The sequence below is a fragment of the Sphaerodactylus townsendi genome, linkage group LG05 (genome assembly GCF_021028975.2).
Source record: "Sphaerodactylus townsendi isolate TG3544 linkage group LG05, MPM_Stown_v2.3, whole genome shotgun sequence".
In the NCBI taxonomy this organism is placed as follows: Eukaryota; Metazoa; Chordata; class Lepidosauria; order Squamata; family Sphaerodactylidae; genus Sphaerodactylus; species Sphaerodactylus townsendi.
Window position 1 is genome coordinate 34,940,436 of NC_059429.1, and position 21,138 is coordinate 34,961,573.

General features: G+C 41.8%; 1 protein-coding gene across 4 annotated transcripts in view; it reads left to right on the top strand.

The window, feature by feature from the left end:
• VAV3 (vav guanine nucleotide exchange factor 3) overlaps positions 1–21,138 on the top strand; it is a 193,487-nt gene that overhangs the window by 162,414 nt on the left and 9,935 nt on the right. For all 4 annotated transcript variants that reach the window (XM_048497152.1, XM_048497154.1, XM_048497153.1 and 1 more), the window contains 4 exons: positions 2,884–2,918; positions 7,317–7,433; positions 8,399–8,486; positions 15,157–15,286. In XM_048497152.1, the coding sequence (XP_048353109.1) occupies positions 2,884–2,918; positions 7,317–7,433; positions 8,399–8,486; positions 15,157–15,286 (370 nt within the window). The remainder of the gene's footprint in view (positions 1–2,883; positions 2,919–7,316; positions 7,434–8,398; positions 8,487–15,156; positions 15,287–21,138) is intronic.

Consider the following 21,138-nt stretch of genomic DNA (forward strand, 5'->3'; position numbering starts at 1 on the left):
TTCATGGAATACAGAGACAGAAATTATACCAAAGAAAGGATCTTACAAATAGTTGAATCTGGCTCAGGTGAGACTGCCAAGCTGCATGTTGCAAGGGAAAGGTTAAGAACAAATTTGAAAACTCTGAACCAATGTGTTTGGGAGTAGTTGTTTCTCAGTATCTTAGGGGATCAGTTTATTAGATCCTAAGGGTAAGCAACATTTATAAACCAAGTTGTATTGGAGATAAAATTAGAATTCCTCAGCTTCTCTTCTTAGAGAAAGAAAAAACTCCAAACTGAGGCACTAGAATACAACTCACAAAATATCTGTCATAAAATGGTTCATTTCTTGTGTACATTTACAGCCCCATCCAGAGAAAGGTCTTTCTCACAGTGTGAGAAGGCCCAATAAGTAAAAGACAAAAAACAGCCCCAAGAATCCCCCATAGGGTATTATGGAGATACACCACATAAAACGTGTCTCTCCATCACTGGCTTTGCTGGCACACAGGCAGTGAAAATGAGCAGTGAATGGGTAGTAAAAGCTGGCTAAGGTCAGCTTCATCCCCTGGCCTGTCCCTGGAATGCTGCTGGCCATGCCAGCACATTTTGTACCAGCATGCCTGGGGACAAGTGGCGACTTCTGGGTCAGACAGTGTACTGCTCCACGGTGCTTGGTCACCTGGGTAAGTGACCCCCCCCCCCCCCCCCGTGCATTTGCCCCTACAGTTGATACAAAATACTTCAGTGGCTCCTCACAGGCAAAATGTGCAAAAACCATGTATGAACTGTGAAAATTGTACATCTGGTATTCTTTTTTGGGGGTGGGCCCTGAAGGTAATGTCAAAATTTCAGGGCACTGCTGGGGCCTTTTAAAATATATGTTGGTGTTCACAAAAATGAGGTCAATTGCAAACTTGCTTGAATTTTCAAATATGAATAAGCATCTGTTCTGGAATATTAAAGGCAAATTGAGGCAAAGTATTACTAGAAAGATAAATTGATGCTTCACTGTTGTTCACTTGGAAAGGCAAAATATAAAGTTTCTGTTATGAAAAATGATACAGTTGGAGACACTGAAGCATCTATCAAATCTTCAAGGCACCGTAATGTTTACTATTATTATTAAATAACAGCCTCTACAACTTGCCCATATAAAAGTGCCCAGAAACAGCATAAAATACATATATCAAAAGGCACAAAAAGTAAATACTGAATGAAAAACAGCTGAGCTCTGGAATATCTATAATTCAGTATTTTCTAAAATATAGGCTTTTCTGTTTCCTCTGTATGGCAGCAGAACACTTCAGAATAGTATAAATAACAGCTTAGATTCACTAGCTGACTTTCAGCTTCATTGTTATTAGTATTATGTTTAGGTATCATGTAAAAATTTGTGTAATTAATTTTCTCAACTGCCTTATGACAGTTTGTTGCTGCTGTATTAAAAGAAAAAAAGGTACAGCTGACTACCATCTCATGTGCTATAGTTTAGCAGCCATGCCTTGATTTACCTTGCAGGAAGTGGCACAAGATTGCACACTTTTATTCGCTATTATTTGTATGCCCTGTGAATGGAACTAAGGGGGAGAAGGGGTGGAGACTCGTGTTGTAATTAACTTAAACAAATTCCACTTAACTTAAACAAATTCCACAAAAATTCCACAAATTCCACTTGATGAAAACTGTAAGGTGTCTGTTAGACAAAGGGGAGGGAAATAAAATAGGCTGACAGAAGCTGATCTAAATGCTACAATCTCTTCTGTTCTAGAAGAAAAGAATGTGGCAAAGCAACAGTTCTACTCATGCTCTAAATTCATGCGTGAGGTAAATTGGTGTCAGGGAACCATGGCTGCTGAGAAACTAATTCAGTTTACACACCTTGCCTGAAAATGTATGTGTTCTACTGCAATTGGCCCCAGTTCACTGACATGAATTTTATTTCATTTATTACATTTGTACCCAACTTTTCTCCCATCATGGGAGAAGATTACATGAAGGAGGCTCATCTAGGTACTGGCTAAACCCCTGTTTCTAACTTGTGCCTTCCAGCAAAATGCTGGAACCTTTTGTTGACATCAAGTCACATCTGACCTATGGCAACCCATGGTGGGGTTTTCAAGGCAAAAGACATTCATAAGTAGTTTGCCACTGCGTGCCAACACATCATGACCTAGTATTTCTTGGAGATCTCTTGCCTAAACACTTCCCAGGGTTGACCCTGCTTAGCTTCTGAGATCTGATGAGATCAGGCTGGCTTGGCCCATTCAGGTTAGGACATGCTAGTACCTACATTGGGAGAAAATGCTAGCTGTATATCATAATCCCTTGGAGAGGCACTTTTACTTCCAAGATACTGTTGATCTCAGAAAAACATAGCCCCTCATCCCCCCCAAAAAACACAGAATTTGGGGCAGTCCCCCCCCCCCCTTGTTTCTCTTGGGAAAGATCTACGTGTGTTCTGTCATAATTTGCAGCACAGTGACACATGAAAGTTTGCCTAACTAGAAAAAGAATTAACACCCAATGCTGGGCGGTTTTTTTACAGCAGGAGGTCTGCATCTATCGTAACATCTGCTTCCAGCTTTGAATGAATGCTTGACAGGATTCAGTGCATGTATAAGCACCAGTATATGTTCATTTTTATGGTCTGCATGTGGGGATTTAAAAAAAAAGGTGGCTCAAATAAATTTGTAAAATGTGATCTTTTTTTACAACAATATTAAAAATTCTGCACCATTGTCATAATAATGAAGTGTGATTTAGCAATTTATTTTTTAAAATACATATTTATCATTTCAGTTTTCTGTACATTTTTGTGCAGGTTTTAGAGAAGTTAACTAACCGAGGTTCTTTGGAAAGCTGAAAATAATTTTCATCTATTTATGTTTTCAAACTGTAGGTTCCCAAACCAGTAGACTATTCTTCTCAACCATGGTGAGTACCTGAAAACTGTTTGGGAAGGGAGCAAGTTTAAAGAAATAGCCTGAGATAAAATATATACCCTGGTATTAACAGCTATCTAATTTGTTGTAGTTTAACCTTGCTAATCTTCAGCACAAGACATTTTGTTGTAAAGCAAGCAAAAATTATTGAATGTATACACTGTATAACAATATTTCTGTAAACATAGCAAGCTTCATATGTTTAATATTTGTTTACAAGTCAGTGAGTTGGATCCAATCATTTTTTTGCTGATACAAAATGGAGAGGGAGGGACCATCAAAAAGACTTTTCTAGGTATCATGAGACAGGTGTTTGAGGTAGGGACTGTAATAAATAAGGAAAATCAGGCAAGTCTGAATGAAAAAGCTAGCTAGACCTAACTCTATGTATGTATATAAATTTGTATCCCTTTGGTCAGTGAAATGATGTAGTAAAAAATATATGGCTAAAGCTCTGAAGCCTAAGAGTCTTAAGCTGAAATTTGAGAGCCACCACATACTACATGAGACCCAGACTATAGTAGCTTTCCTTTCTCCCACATATCAAGTGCAGGCAACTGAAACTGAATCAGGCTCCTTCAGAGGTTTAAGAGGACATTTCATGCTGTTGTTGTGGGGAAGGCAAGTTGGGTCCATGGAATCCAGACCCAACTTGTTAAAAATGTCTTATTTAGTTTGGCCACGGAAAGTGCAAGAAAGCAAGTGCTTTCAACCTATGCATTTGTTTCCTTTCTTTCCATTAGACTGCCATTCTCTCTGACATCTCAGGTCATGATTCCCAGTCATTTCCTTTCTCTGTGTATGATAAGTGTGTATTCTCTTTGTAGATTCACTTTGATTTCAAATTACAGGTAAAAGACTGTAACCTTTAGGATGACACGCTGTAGGTAACCTTTAGTTACGTTAAGTGCTTTAAAGAACTTTTTCTGATCATCTCCCTGAATTATCCAACTGAAGTCACGCTTCAGGCTTCCAGGATGATGATGATGATAAAGCAATCTGACTTCATGGATGTAGCATTTTTCCAGCTTTTGATAGCTGGCACACAGTTTTTATACATGAACATCTGAGGCATGCTTCACTCTCACACACACACAAACTGGAAAGAAGCAGATACAAAGTCAAAACTCAAGTAGTCATGCACAGGTGACCACCTGGTAGAGGTAATTTTGGTGCATCTCTGTTTGGCTGGTAGATGCAGAGATACAGTAGTCTTCCCTGAAAACTGATAAAAAGTATCTCCAAGGCCTCACAGGAGGCTTTAGTTATTTCTTGGTTCTTCCAGGTCATACCATTGTGTGTTCTCATAAGAATGATTTGTGATATTGGTTAAACTGGAAATTGAGAGTATTCTACAAAAAAAGTTTAAAAATTCCTAGCCTGATGTAAGGCTGGATACAATTAGAAAAACAGAAAAAAACCCATTTTTTTTTTGCTAAGGCAAAAGCAGAATGCATACAACATGTTTATGGCTCTGCTTTCACTTATGGGAATCTTGATTCCATACTGTGTAGTAACCCCAGACAAAGACTGCTAGATCATACCTGGATACATGTACAAACGAATTCCATCCTTATGTATTGGTTACTGTCTCCTGGGACCTAAAGCTGGTTGAGAAGTACATTTGCTTGATTGTGGGCCAGCAAATGCTCTTCTTACCATTGAGTTTAGATCTTGGTAGATGGTAATAGAAATGGGATTTGTTGCACTTCCACATCCAGATACAATCTAGTAGTCTCTGTCTGAGCTATTGTACATGATTACTGGAAGTGCAAGGATGGCTCATTTTTGTGAATGATTTAAATACAAGGGATTTCATACTAACCATGGAACTCTCCTACATCCCGAATCATAAGCTACTTTATCATAATAATAAGTTGGTAACTGCTACTCAAAGAAAGCAAGCAAGACATAACTGGAGACTTATGGATCCTATTGGATTCCTGAATGCTCTGCGGGACTCTGAACCCGCCGGCACCCTCGATGAGCTAGTGGAAGACTGGAATTCCCGTCTTTCCAATGCCATTGAGGAAATTGCCCCCCAGCGTCCTCTACGTCCCCGCTCAAGGCTGGCTCCTTGGTATACTGAGGAGCTACGCCATATGAAGCGGGAACTTAGACGACTAGAGCGAGTGTGGAGGAAAGCTCGTGACGAGGCTACACGAACATCTTATAGGACGTTTATGAAGGCCTATGAGGTGGCGACGAAGGAGGCGAAGAGGGTTTTCTTTTCCTCCTCTCTCGCATCTGCTAGCTCTCGCCCGGCGCAACTGTTTCGTATTATTCGGTCCTTGACCTCATTGTCCGAGGGGTCTATAAATTGTCAATTGGCTATTAGCTGTGAGGCATTTATGAGCTTTTTCGCAGATAAAGTCATGTCGCTCCGCCAAGACCTTCCTGCCACCTTAGAGACAATAAGCGAACTGGAGGCACCCTTGCCGTCTTCCGGGCCTTGTTTGGCCCAGTTCTCCGTGCTCTCGGAAGCCGCTGTCGACAGGGCCCTGGCTGCTGTTAGACCTACTACCTGTCCTCTGGATCCGTGCCCCTCCTGGCTTATTAAAACATGCCAGGCGGAGTTACGACCCCACCTGTTGAGTATCATCAATAGCTCCCTTGAGCAAGGAGTTTTTCCTGGTGGGTTGAAGGAGGCAGTGGTCCGCCCACTCTTGAAAAGACCATCTTTAGATCCTGGTGATCTGGCCAATTACCGCCCCGTCTCGAATCTTTCGTTTCTGGGGAAGGTAATTGAGAGAGTGGTGTTGGAGCAGCTTTGGGGTTTCCTGGAGGACACATCGGCTTTTGATCCCTTTCAGTCCGGTTTCCATGCTGGGCATGGGACGGAGACTGTTCTCGTCGCTGTCACAGATTTGCTCCGCTTACAACTAGACCGAGGCGGATCGGCGCTGTTGGTTTTGTTGGATCTAACCGCAGCGTTTGATGTGGTCGACCACGACCTTTTGACCCACCGCCTAGCCGTTTCCGGGGTGCGGGGCACTGTCCTTGAGTGGATTGCCTCGTTTCTCCGGGACCGGACGCAGCAAGTGTGGTGTGGGGACCAAGCATCCCGGAGGTGCTCACTTCATTGTGGTGTGCCTCAGGGAGCGCTGTTGTCCCCGCTGTTATTTAACATCTATATGCGACCCCTTGCTCAGTTGGTGCGGAGCTTTGGGCTGACGTGTCATCAATATGCCGATGACACCCAGCTCATTCTGTTGATGGAGGGGGGAGCGGCCGCCGCCCCTGCAGCTCTCCAGCATTGTTTGGAGGCTGTGGCTGGCTGGTTGAAACAGAGCAGGCTGAAACTGAATCCATCGAAGACGGAGATCCTTTGGCTGAGACGTGAGGGGGAGGCGGGGGATTTCCAGCCGCCGGTGTGGGAGGGGGCTATATTGGCACCAGCCCCCTCTGTTCGTGACCTGGGGGTCCACCTGGATTCGTCTCTTTCAATGGAGACCCAGGTGGCCCATATAACCCGGGTCGCGTTTTACCATCTTCGTCAGGCCCGACGGCTGGCCCCCTTCCTCTCCCAAGCCGATCTAGCCACTGTGGTCCATGCAACGGTCACCTCCAGGCTAGACTATTGCAACTCGCTCTACGCGGGCCTTCCCTTGCGTCTGATTCGGAGACTAAAAATGGTCCAGAATGCAGCAGCGCGTGTGCTCACAGGGGGTGCCATTAGAGAACATATTACCCCTGTGCTCCGCCGCTTGCACTGGTTACCAATTGAATACCGAATCATTTTCAAGGGGTTGGTACTAACCTTCAAGGCCTTACGCGACCTGGGACCTCCGTACCTGCGGGACCGTCTTACCCCATACGTTCCAAATCGGCCTCTGCGTTCGGCGGAGGCCAATTTACTGGTGATCCCTGGCCTTTCAATGATACGGCTGGCCTCCACCCGGGCCAGAGCCTTTACAGCTCTGGCCCCGGCCTGGTGGAACGCTCTCCCACCAGCTGTCCGGGCCCTGCGGGATCTCACTGAGTTCCGCAGGGCCTGCAAGACTGAGCTGTTCCGCCAGGCCTTTGGGGAGGCTAGCCGTTGATTAGGGGCCCTTCCGTTTTTATGACATCTAGTGAATCCTGCCGTCCCTCCTTGGGGTTAGAGGGAACTGATAGGAGGTGCCATCTTGTGCTAATGTTAAATTTAATATTAATGTCAATGTCAATATTAATTCGATGCTGCATTTTAATTGGGAAGGGTTTATTTTTAATCTGATTGTGTCTTATTTATATTTTGTGCACCGCCCTGAGCCCTTCGGGGGAGGGCGGTATATAAACCCAATAAATAAATAAATAAATAAATATTTTTTTTCTCTGGCCCTTGCCCTCCATGTTTATTTTGATAGAAAGTATGGTTAATATGGTTAATATTTACCTCCCTTCTTTGTAGGTATGCAGGAGCAATGGAAAGGTTGCAAGCAGAGACTGAGCTTATTAACCGGATAAATAGTACTTACCTGGTACGATATAGGACTAAAGAGTCAGGAGAATACGCCATTAGCATTAAGTAAGTGAAATGTAAATTTCTCTCCAAATAGGTTTCATTATTGCTGTGATATGAAACAAATGTCAGTTTTGCTTACATATTTAGAATATGCATTCTGTTAATTTGCTTATGGGCTCAGCTGGTTGGGACATTTACTTATTGAAATCATTGTACCCAAATCCAGCAAGAATCAGCCCATGTGCATAAATGGGTTTCTTTTCATGGACCTTGCTGGGGCATAATTCTTCTTGCATTTAGGCACTGAGCCCTTATGTTTTGCCCCAAACTAAAGAGCTACATGCTTAGAACATGTGTATATATTCTCTTATTCTCTTTCTTGATGTTCCCATGCTTAGAGAAGGGGTAATATTGTTCATGCATGCCCTTTCCCTGATCTGCTAGTAATCTGTTTGAGGAAGGAGTGGGTGTGATGAGAGATCCATAAGTGTTTAGTACATTAATGGGTCTGTGACTTGGGGCATAAATAAATTTATGCTAGTTAGCAAAAGCTGATGTATTGGTCTATTTGCATTTTAAGTAGAAAATGTTTAGAATTGATTTGGCTATAAATTGAAGTCAAACAGAATCTTTTCTTGGACCTGAATGTAAATTAGAACAAGCTGTAAAGTGTCTTACAGAATTTTGATTTTTAAAAAGTTGCTGGTCTGTTTTGGCAATGCAAATTATTTAAAGGGATCTTATTTTGTTTCAAAGCTGATTCTCAATATGAATTTGAATGCAAGCATTAGCATGGGATCCCATAATTAGATCTTGCTGAAGAGCTTTTTAAAAATCTGAATTAAGACTGCATCTTCTGCCAGACCATAATAAATGTATTTCGTTAATTAGGTGTCAGCCATGTATTGGCATGGATATATGTTTTGTCTTAAAAATTTATTCGTACGAGTAGGGCATGCCCTCAAGTAATTATTGATCTTTGCTGATTAAAAACACATTTATATTCATAAGTTATTCATTGCCTATAGGTACCATAATGAAGTGAAGCACATCAAGATTTTAACAAGAGATGGCTTTTTTCACATTGCAGAAAATAGAAGATTTAAAAGTTTAATGGTAAGCATCAGTTTTGATTTTATTCCATATTCCACATGTACAACACACTCACCTAGTTACTTGTATTGATGTCTGAGTCTCTGGATCTGTGGGGAAAAAATATCGAAGCTGAACATTTCTAGATATAGTCATGCATTTTACCATTCTTTCGCGTGATGGATGCTCCTACACATTTGTATTCACAATCTTGGTGATCGGAGAGATGATTAAAAGGGTGATAAACTTGAATCTGAATAAAAACAAGTGCGATCAGCAAGTATGTTATCCAAGGGAGAAAGAACAATGGCAGCTACATAGAATCAAAGACTACTTACTTCTTTACAACACATTTTGAGGACATCAGGTAGCTTGAATATGTGTTAGATTCCAGCTACTTTGATTTATTAATCTTCACAGTTTGATTTATTTACCCTCACTATACATGAAGGATATAGGACGTGTTTTCTCTCTCTCTACAATTTAGTCCATCTTGGATTTTTCTCAGTCTACACACTTTTCAGTTTTTTTGGTGGTTAAGTTGTCGTAATCTCATGCATTGCCTTAACAAAAATTTACTTTGGCTTGTGTTAATAAAAATGCATATTGACGCATACATTTCCAGGTGATACTGGAATAATGCCAATGATAAGAAATGTTGGGTAACTGCATTACATTCTTTTCTTATGCTCTTGCCCCTTCCTCATGTCCCCTCCACTACCAATCTTGCATTGATAGTACTCTGCATGCGTTAGCAACCTAGAAACTGCAGAATTCTGCACAATTTCCATTCCATGAAGTTTTTGAATGGATATGTAAAAAGTTATGCCCAGAACCAACAAGAGGTAATGGATAGAGTGTTGACTAGAATTTGAGAAAGCTGCATTCATGTTTCCAGTCTGCCATGAAGCTATTGGTGTGACCTTGTACCAGTTATTATCTCTCAGCCTAACCCTGCATCACAGGGTTATCGTGAAAATAAAGTGGAAGAGAGGTGAACAGTGTAGGCTACCTTGAACTTACCATTGGACCATCCATTTTAAAATGTATTGGACCGATAGATAATAGCAGCATTTTCATGATTTGGTTTGGACTATTATTTGCCATTGCTGTGTCCTCTCCTCTCAGATCAGTTAAAGCGCAGCAGTTAGCTGCATGTGTCCAGCCAACCTGGGGTTTCATTTTTAATGGAAGAAAGCGGTATCTATAGTTTGGTGTGTTCTTGAGAGGTAGCAAAGGTGGGGTTGTTTTCTGATTTCAGGGAATGTATTTTCCTATGAGGATTTTGAAGTCTTTCATTAATAAATATGGTTTGTCCCTGGAGTGGGGACCAGGCCTAGGATTGGAAGCAACAGGCTAATTATGATTAAATGCAGAAAAAATATCATATACAGTGTATCTAATAAATAACTCATGAGTTATTTCATGGAAACTGATGAAAATGTTTTATTAGATTAGGTAAGTTCAAAGAGAATTGGTGAACAGCAGCCAGGATAATTTCAAAAAATGCAAAACCTATTCACATTAATAAACAAAGTGTCTTTGGTTATTAAATGCTAGAACCAATAGGGTATGGGTATATTTCTTGCACTGCTCTGATTTTTTTATGATCTGCTTTTTCCTGATAATGTCTGAAATGGGGGACTTGTATGAAAACAGACTCTAATAGTACAATTCTGAGCAGAGTTATATCCTTCTAAGTTCATTGAAGCCAATGGGCTTAGAAAAGTATAATTCTGTTTAGAATTGTACTGTAACAGCCCCATCCAAAGTCCTTGGTGGTGGGACGTGGCACCATTGCAGCACACCCTGTCACTCCCAAGAGGGTTTTCCGGTGGAGCGGGGAGCACAAAACTTAAAAAACCACCATCCTGGTGTCAGGAAGCCCTCCATAGGGCTAAAAGGACTTGTAGCGTAAGTCCAAGGGCTGGGGCGCTGTGCTCCTGTCCCTGAACCCTGGGTAGGAGCCGACTAATGTCGGCTCTGCCCCTGGGAATACTCTGGCCAACCTCCACCCCACAAGCCGGCATCCATTCTGGACACTAGCACAGCTTTGCTACATCCAGAAGTTCTGGGTTGTGCGGCAGAGGGGCCATGGGGTGGGTGGTTGCCGACATGTCTGCCTCTTCTGTTTCCACCGTGCCACAGCAATTTTTAAATGGCTAAATTCTCCTCTAAAATGGCATCAGTGACCACAGGTTGATCCCATGACTGCTATGATGTCTATTTTGACTCTTAGAAACATTCTGTGTATAAATATTGTTTTCTCTATATTAAAAAAAACAAAGAAAATATGATGAATTGTCTGCAGGCACATTTCCTTCTATACTCTGTCCCACCAAAAGATCTTGGAAGATTTGTGAATTGATCTGCCTTTACCTGGACTGTCTATGTTCTATAGTGTTCCGCTTGGGTCCTAGTGTTTACATAGTGCTGTCTTCAAGGCACTAGGACCCAAGCGGATCATTCTAGGACAAAGATGACCCAGAAAATGGCAGACCAATTCACAAATCTCCTGAGATCTTTTAGTAGAACAGAATATAGCTGTTTTTCAAAAGCAGACATTTAAATTACCTCACTGAACGAGGCAAATTTGCCTCGAACCCAGGAGACTGAAGCCTTTTCTGGCCTAGAAATCTGCAGCCGATATGAGATGATATAACATGAACTGATGATAAATATCAGTTACAGAGTACAGTTTGTTTAATGCCTTTCTATAAAATCCTTCCTACACAGAGCCCAGGGCAAAGTAAATGATTCTTCCTTACTCCATTTTATCCTTACAACAACAGTGTGAGGCAGATTAAACTGAGATAATGAGTGACTGGCCCAAGCCACCCAGTAAACACTCCTTTTTATAACCACAACAGCCCTGTGAAGTAGATTAGTGAGACAGACAGACCAAAAGTCAAACAATAAGTACATGATCTCTGTCTCCTCTATTTTATCCTCATACAGCCCTGTGAATTGGTATAGCTAAGAAAGATGGACTGACGCAATGACACCCAGTATATTTCATGGCAAGTGGGGATCTGAATATTGCTAAAGGAGGAAGGACATTCATCTTGCCTACTTAGGGTGCACAAGCTTTTGCAGTGTTTATATTTTTACGGCTGATTTCACTAAACAGAGAAGTTACTATTCTACACTGTGGAGAATGTAAAACATGAACAATGTTCTGACAGCTTCATTGCTGGAAAAAAACCCCTGAAGAGGTTGTAAAAGGTTTATTGTGCCAATAAGAGGCTTCATAGATCATATATCTATTCATAACAGAAGCCTGGCATTTCAAAACTGGAGGTAATAGGCACAATCCAGTCCTCAGAGTTAAACACTTTTAAGTCCCATTGATTTTAATTGGAGTGTTAAGCAGGTACTCAAATCTCTCCCACTAGAGATTAACTGGATTTAAAACTTTTCACAATGTTTGGAAACTCCTCATGTGTGAATTTAAAGCAGTTTTTGTTGAAATCACGTTATAATATAAATGTACATTTATATTACACCTTTATATACACACCTTTGAATTGCAAATGTTTCTCTCCTATGAGCTGTTCTAAGGGTCACATGTTCACTTAAACAGCTTGTTGAAAGACTCAGGTGATTTCAGGCTCCTTTTATGTGCCTTTTCTCATGTGGTTGTTGCTGTTTCCTTTTTTTCTCACACGTTGGTCAAGGACGGTACATGTAAACACTTTCATCCATGTGATGGTTCAGGAATGATTAAAAATAATTCAAGCAACAGACTTCTCAAGGACCCAGGCATCATCTGCATTACTTACTGGCCAAGAAACCAAAGTCATTTGGGTCACATCACATTTTTGCACATGCCTGAAGCAAACATGCTAGCAACCAAAAAATCAATAGTAACCACACTCTGAACACTTTGAGAATCTAAGGCCTTAATCTTCATATACATACAGATGAGGAGATAAACTTATTTCTGAACTGCACGATTTTAGACTGCATAGCAATAAAAATGTTGAAAAGATTTGTTCTAGCACATCACTGAGAAGACTTTATATGCAGAGATTTTTTTTACACTAAAGCAGTGCATTTATGTTCTGAAATATTACAATCAAATTTCAGCCTTGATTTGAAACAATAAGTTCTCTGAAATATCTGGCATATGGTATGAAGAACAGGTATTTCTTGGTAGCTTGAATGAAATCTGGCTGGCAGATTCTAATGTTGTCATTTTGTCACAGGTGGTGTCAGTCTTGGTATAAGGTCTTCCACCAGCTATGACTGGGGAGGATGGAGTAGCAGTTTTTTTTCCCTGGGATCTTTCACCATCTTTCAATCCACTTTCAATGCACTTTGGAGATGGATTTTACTGTGCGAAATAGCAAAACCCACTTGCAAACCATTGTGAAAGTGGATTGAAAGTGCATTATTCTGCATGTGCGGAAGGGGCCCACCAGTAGATACAACAGAAGCCATCCTTAATTGTATGTGACTTGTGTTGGGTACAAGGGATGGATGAGTTAAGAATCCTGCTGGTTTGCTGTCTGGCTGAGCTAACAGAACTGGTCTTTAGCCTGGTGTTAAGGATACTCCTCCTTGGGGACTGTCATGAACCCTCTTTTTTGAAGAGTCCTTGTGTCTTGTTTTAGTTCTTTCTTGAATTAGTAGCAGTTGGGAAGATTTAATGAAGCTATTTTTTGAATGTAAGTTGAAAATTGTGTTCTGCCTTCGGTGAGATAACAAAAGGCTGACACCAACAGTGACCTTGCATAACTATATGCTTAATTGTCAGATGCGATAAGCCTGCAGGTGCGAACGGCATTCTGGGCTGACTTCTCACTTCCCTTTATTGGTTTTGTTTTCAGTCATATAATGGAAATCATTCTGGTGTGGGGGAGATGGGCCATTTGGCCTCATTCCTGATTCTGTCTAGTCAGGAGGGATGGGGATTCCTAAGGCAATTTCATCAGCAGATTTATCTAGATTGGGCAGCTGGCATGGTTGGCCTCGGAGTCTCACCCCACATTGGATTTCCTGATTAAGAAGGTTCTACCTAAAACTGATGTGCTTTGTGAAACTTACATTTGTTTTCCTGCTGCTTGAATGTGTCTAGCTGTCACTTGTTGCATTCTACTTAATGAATTTGTAATCAGCATTTCTGTTCTTTTTTGTGGCTTCAATACAAATTCAGTAAACTCCTTGGTTACCACACTACCAGTTAAACAACTTAGCTTACCTTAAAGGGCTGGTTGGCTGCTTTGTTTCCAACTTTGGGTCAGGGCAGGAGTATTTTTAGCCAGGGATTTCCCTTGCTGTAAGGGAACTTCTTGACAAGGTCTACCCTCAGAAAATGCTGTTGGATTCCAGGGGACTGGAAAATTCTGAAAGCATCAACAGTGCCTCTGTGGAGGTCTTGGTACCTCATGGAATGTGGTCTGGCTGGGGCGACAATCATAGTCATGCCTTGGTGTTTATGAGGGTGGGAGTAGTGCAACAGATTGGGAGATGCCTGGAGCATCGTTGGTGAAAGACTCAGGACGAACCAGACAGACAATTCATATCCCTCCATTGGCTCATTTGAAGGTCTGCAGAGCAGTAGTAATGGTCGCAATGAAGTTTGTGTGTTTGTGTGTCTCTGACACCTTTGCATCAGCTGGATCTGATCCGGGCTGTAGTCAAGAAGCTAAGACAGAACAAGTTGAAGTTGAATCTAGATAAGGCAGAAGAGATGCTGGCACAGGTTGACTCAGTGGCCTGGAGTACTTTCTGTCAGCTGCATCTGGTTCATCAACTTACTTCATTCTTGGACTCAGCTGAGTTGGCTGTTCTAATTGCTTGCTTTTATAACCTTGTTTTTGGATTACTGCAGCATGGGACTGTCCTGAAATGGCAGTTGGTTCAAAAAGGTGGCATTCCAGTTATTCTGAGAGGCTAGCCTAGGGGAACACAGTGTACCTATTTCAATATAGCTACTTTGTCTGCCAGTTTGTTTCCAAGTTCAATTCATGTACTGGGTAAGACCCACATATCTGAAGAACCATCTCTCCCACTATGTGCCTTCTTACAAGTTATCTTCTTCTAGCTGTCACTTTAAAATCACCTGCCTAGCATCTATTAGGGCTCAATTGTTTCAATGATGGCTCCCACCTTGTAGAACAGGATCTCTAAGGAAGGCACCGTCCTTAATTGTTTTTAAAAGGAACTTCTTATCTATCTTATTTGCTGGGCCTTTTAAATGGGTTTAAACTGCAGGCATTTTGGGAGGGGTGTTAATAGGGTAAATTATATTAGCCATAGTTTTAATTTAGAATTATAAGATGACTTGAGCCATAAGGGAAAAACATGGTATAAATATTTAAATAAACAAGCTTAACCCTCATATCTGCTGTTTGTGACAGTAAGGCTTAAGTCTTTTGTGGGCCATATTTCATATTTCAGTATGTAGATAATTCAGTATCTCTTTGTGAATCAAGCTCTCATATTTCATACTACTGATATTTCTTACTTTTCTGATTTTTCCTCTTTTTATCATAAAGTTCAATAAGCTTTCTTGCAATAACAAGTAGTAGAAGCTACATTATTGTTAGTAGTTTGCCATTATGGTACCTACTAAGAATATCTACTTTTAAAATAAGGTTGCATTAAAGATACTATGTACAAGCACTGAAGGAGAGGAGGGAAGGTCAAACTGAAGCTTCAAAGTGTTTTTTATATTTTCCTCTTGAAGGAACTTGTGGAGTACTACAGGCATCATTCTCTCAAAGAAGGCTTCAGATGTTTGGACACAACTCTTCAGTATCCATTTAAGGAATATGAACATACAGTGGACCAAAGGAGTAACCGACCAACTAGCAACTGTAAGCATTAGTATTTAATACTACAGGCCCTGCAGTGGGTTAAAAAAGTCTTCATTTTGAATTTCATGTCATATAACCAATTAAAATGATAATGCATTTAGCTAGATTTTTCTGCAGCTAAGCAGAATTAGATCTGCTGACAGGTTTATGAACAGGTCTATTTAGATTTCCTGATTGCCTATACTTAAATCAAATCATTGCTCAACACCTATTAAAAATGTAAGTGAGCGATTGATTTGTAAACAGACATTTTGCATTGGATTTGCTGTTTTCAGCTACATGAATTAATAAACATGTAATTCTAATCTTGCATTTGGCATATAGGTAAATTATTTGTGTGATTTAAAACCACAGATCGTAAACCAGAAACAGACTCTTCAATTCCTACAGATTCTCTCTCTAGTTCTACTTGTTTCAAAAGAAGATTTCTTTTTGTGGGTCGAACCAGCTGGTCAGTTGGAGACTTGACTTCCTTCTAACATCTAAAAAGCATGAGGGGAAAAGTTTGGTTTGCTTCCTCCCTGAGATGTGCAATGATAGAAATCTCCACCCAGTGTCTAGTTGTGGTTTTGTGCTCCTGGGGTGATGGAAATTAAACTAAATAATACGGTTGACAGTGTTTAGATGGTAACTCTTTTTCTTGAAGCTTTGAAGCATGTGTTCACCTACAGACACAAATGTAAATCTGCCTTGTAACTGGCTGGGGTGATTTGCATTATATATAACTTTTTTTTAAATACTGGAAAAGGCACAGGTAGGAATAATATTTTGATGCTGAATGTAGGTCCATTGGAAAACTGCCAAATGGTCTGTAGATGTTTTGATCTTCCACCACAAAACCTAAAGTTCGTCGTTTGAAATATGGTACAAGCCATAGCATGCTCAATCCTTGACAATAAAGGGAAAATACAAATACTACTAACTAATTCAAACTGCTAAGGAGAAGGGCTCTGGTTTTGATTGTACTATGCCTTGTTTTTCTGTCTTCACTGCTTTCATCATTTTTCTTTAATTTATTTGAAATACAGGCTTCTAGGAAAAACTAGGGATATTTTCACATAGTCTGAAATCACTTTGCAGTACACCTGGAAAGCACTTTGCAATGCACTTTGCAGTGCGTACGGTCAGATTTCTCATTTGCCTTACTTCGTCCTTCTCCTCATCACGCTTTCCCACATTTCACATAAATAGGAGCTGCTCAAACATGATAACCTCACAAATGAAAACTGTCTTTTTAATACATCTTTTTCTTTCATTTCTCGTCTCCTGTTCTCATTCAGTATTTTTTTTCTTTACCAAGCAAGTCTGTTTTCTTTCGTAATGAACTCATTTGAGTTTCTGGTTTTCTACATCCTTCTGAGGCTGTGTTTTGGTGTTTAGTTAGTGTTTGTGCATTTCTGTTCCCAGTGTTTTTTTCCATAGCCCCATGCCTCTCTATCTTGTGTCCCAATTTTCTGTGAGATGCATAGTTTTCTTGCTTTGTCCGGTATTTTATTTTTAGACTAAGTATTCACCAGTGGGAGCAGGCACAGATATCACAAGTGCTCCTCTTAGACTAGTAAGTACATGCTGTGCATGCTGCTACAGTGTTAATGTTGACATTGTGTCTTGAGATACCGTAGTATGTATGTGGATTTATACTGGAAGGCTTAGGATATTAAATAATTAATCTGTAGACTCTGGCATCCCAAGTTAAACTTTTGTGACTCCTGTTTTCTCTACCTCTGTCTGCCAATAGCAGCTCCTCATGCCATACCATATAGCAAATGGCTTTGAAAACTCTTCCAAATGTATAAAATATATTATTGAATAAAATACACAAGCTGCTGTGTAGGTGTGTTTGCAGGGGTATAAAAACCACAGTCCAAATGTAGAACTGTTCAACTATAGCTGTTGATGAAGAGCTACCAAAAGTATGAACATTTCATAACCTGGAATTCAGCTAATCTATTAATTAATGCAACAGCAAAATGAATTTATTAATGCCATTCCTGAAATAACCTTCAGTACAATTTTCCGGTTAAGATTCCAGAGTCCATGGGGTAAGCTGGTGATATGACACACAAATCAATGAGCTATTTATGTTCTTTGAAAAGGACTTGGTCCTGATAAAATTCCATTTAGCTATTTCATTTGATTCAGGAGATTGTTCTATTGCTCTCTTTTTTAAGTCTTACAACCCTTAGTTTGATTTAATGATTTCTGTGCCAGGAGCTTTTTATCTGTCCACCATTTTTACTCTCTTTGTTTCTTTTGGCCAGAGTTGAATATAATCAGAACAAAATTCTTGTTGTTACAGCTAGTTCTTAAGTTGTTTCACTGTTCACATCACTTCACTAGAACAGTTAACAATGAGTATATTCCATGTATTTCATATCTTGTAAGCAGTTTCTTGTTCCTGAAAAGTTTGCTTCTTTTGTTTCATGTGATATAAAAAGTCTAATTGAAAGGATTTCTAAAAGCTCTTGTCTTTGTCCTCATTATCAGCATTATAAATTGCTGTGTAGTTATTTAAATCCTTAATTTCCAGGATAATCTTTCCTTTTTTATTTATGAAAGCCCAGTTGACTTGTCTCTACAGTATCATGCTTGTATGCATCTCTGATAAGACCCACTAAGGAAGAAGCAATGTGATCCAGAGGGGCTTTTAGGAAGCTTTATAAAAATCTGATTTGGAGTTGCAGTTTATGACTCATGGCTGTAATCATTAAGGCTCTATCTTTACATGGCTTTGCAGGAAGGCACAAGAGTTTATACATCTTATAGGAAGACTAGGAATGTTCATCCTCATGGCTTCTGTACAGTCCCACATAGGGTGCAGTCTCACAGCCATAGGTTTGCCACTAGAGAATGATTTATAAAACTTTTCAGAAGATTCATGAGTCTAGGAGCACCCTCGCCTCTTCTTCATCATATGCTGGAGTTTCCCACCCAAACAGGCATGTGACAGAGACATCTTTGAAGCGCTCACTCCTCTGGCATTGATGAATCATCCTTGCATGCATCAGGAGCATCAAGAGGCGTAGGCACCCAGCACTCTGTTCTCCTGATGCCCACTGCAAGGGGCCTTATCTACCATGTGCATCACAGTCAGTCCTCCCTATATGTTCCCACCACCTCCACACGTCAGCTCCAACACTTAGAGGGATTTTCAGTGAAATAAAAATCACAGCATCTGACAGGACTGCAGGAATGTCAGCCATCAAAGTTGGATGAGGCACTGGCGTAATGCCCATTGGGCAAGGTGGGCAGCTGCCCAGGGCATCACCTTGTGGGGGGCATCAAAATGCTGGGTTCGTTTTTGGGTATTTTTAGTGGTTTTCCATTTTTGGCCTGCAGGGGGCGCATTTCTTAGGCTAGCGGCACCAACATTTCAGCGTATCATCAGGAGACTGTCCTCATGCTACCCCCCCAAGTTTGGTGAGGTTTGGTTCAGGGAGTCCAAAGTTATGGCCTCCCAAAGGGGGTGCCCCTATCCCCCATTGTTTCCAATGGGAGCTAATAGGAGATGAGGGCTACAGTTTTGAGGGTCCATAACTTTGGCCCCCCTGAACCAAACTGCACCAAACTTGGGGGTATCATTAGGGCAGTCTCCTGATGAGACCCTGAAAGTTTTGAGACTGTGCCTTTAGAAATGCCCCCCCCTCCCAGCCTGCAACCCCCATTGACAGCAATGCAGAAAACTCAATGCAGAACAAAGATTCTTGGGCAAATTTTGGGATGTTCTTGCAGGGAGTGCATTCTTGGACGTATCAGCACCAAAATTTCAGGGTATCATCTGGAGACTGTCATGATGGCACCCCCAATGTTTGGTGCAGTTTGGTTCAGGGGGTCCAAAGTTATGGACCCTCAAAAGGGTAGCCCCCTTCTCCTTAGCAAAGAATGTGGGATGGCGTACCCCCTTTGAGGGTCCATATCGTTGGACCCCCTAAACCAAACTGCACCAAACATGGGGGGTCCCATCAGGATGGTTTCCAGATGTTATCCTGAAATTTTGGTGCCAATACATCCACAAATGCGCCCCCTTCAGGAACATCCCAGAAATTTGCCCAAGAATCTTTGTTCTGCATTGAGTTTTCTGTATTGCTGTCAATGGGGGTTGCAGGCTGAGGGGGGCACATTTCTGAATGCACAGCCTCAAAACTTTCAAGGTCTCATCAGGAGACTACCCTGATGATACCCCCCAGGTTTGGTGCAATTTGGTTCAGGGGGGCCAAAGTTATGGACCCTCAAAACTGTAGCTCTCATCTCCTATTAGCTCCCATTGGAAACAATGGGGGATAGGGGCACACCCTTTGGGAGTCCATAACTTTGGACTCTTTGAACCAAACCTCACCAAACTTGGGGGATAGCATAAGGACAGTCTCCTGATGATATGCTGAAATGTTGGTGCTGATATGTCTAAAAATGCACCCCCTGCAGGCACCAATGTCCTGGTGCAAAAAAAATTTGGTCGTGGTGGAGAGGCCGCCCATGGGGGGGGGGGCATCCAACTCAGGTTTTGCCCAGGGCTACAGTTTGCCCAGGGTTGCCTCGTTACGCCCCTGGGATGAGGGCTTTGATCATAGCCCTTCAAGGACATTTTGAGAACACAGTTAAGGAACCTGCTCCAGTTTCTCCCACAGAAGATCTGAAGCTGTATTCAGAGCAACTTAGGATGGCTAAGGCACTAGAATTAGATTATCTTTCTACTGAACGCAAGCCTTCAGAGCCTATCATGAAGGTACTTTATGAGTCAGATTTGGGTCTGGTTGCCATTCCTGTGATCCAGGTAATTCTGGATATAGCAAGCAGCATATGAGCAATACCAGCATCAGGACATGGATTGACCAAAAAGGTGGAAAATCTCTGTAGGATTAAGGGTAAGGACTTTGAAAACTTCTTCCAACACCTGCAGGTCAACTCCTTAGTCACTTTGGGCAGGTTTGGTCAGCAATAACGCACAGGACACTTTTTGGTTCAGGAAGGCCCTTTCCGCACGGGCCAAAAAAGGCGGCCTGGGAACGGCAAAAACGCCGTTCCCAGGCCGCCGTTCGCACAGGCGGCGCTGCTGAAACGCAGCAGCGCCGACCTGGCTCCCCTTCCCCTCCCTCAGGGCGGCGTCAGGCCATCCTAAAAAACAACCCTTTAAAGGGTTGTTTTTGAGGGAACACCGTCTTCCCGGCGGCGCGGTGCGAACAGCACCGCCGGGAACACGCTGTTTCCCCTTCCCTCTCCCACTTACCTTGTCGCTGTCGTCGCCCTGCTGGCCTCCTAAGTCCCTCCCTCGCTGTCCTCTGACCCCTGGAGAGGGAAGGGGGAAGAGGCGGCTCCGTGCGGAGCCGCCTCTCCTGCGGTGGCCTCTGCTGGGGCAGCTCGCACGCTTGCGCGCGAATGGCCTCCACCCCCACGCCGGCAGAATTCTTGCCGGCGTGGGGGCGCATAGAGGCCCATGCGGAAAGGGCCGAAGTGTTTGACCATGTAAAAAGGGGGCAGTAAGGGAAGTCCATACCTCATATGCACATCCAGGGTTCTACTTGAGATATTTGCAATAGATAAGACCTGAGAGGTCTCAGTAAACATATAAATATTTCACAATCTAGGATGCTTTCTGTTCAGAATGGAATACCATCAGATACATGCCCATTATGGCATATTTTTAATTTATCCACTATCACTTTCAGGATGAAGGGTTAGCAAATCACCTCTGAAAGTGCCCTTGGTGGCAATATTGGCTTTTCATACTGGTGTCAGAGATACAAGAATATTTTCTACATCACAGTTAAAAAAACGTTCCTGAAAGGCCTTCTCAATTTACATGCCCCCATTAAACTTCTAATCCCACAGTGGAGTTCATCATTGGTGTTAACCAA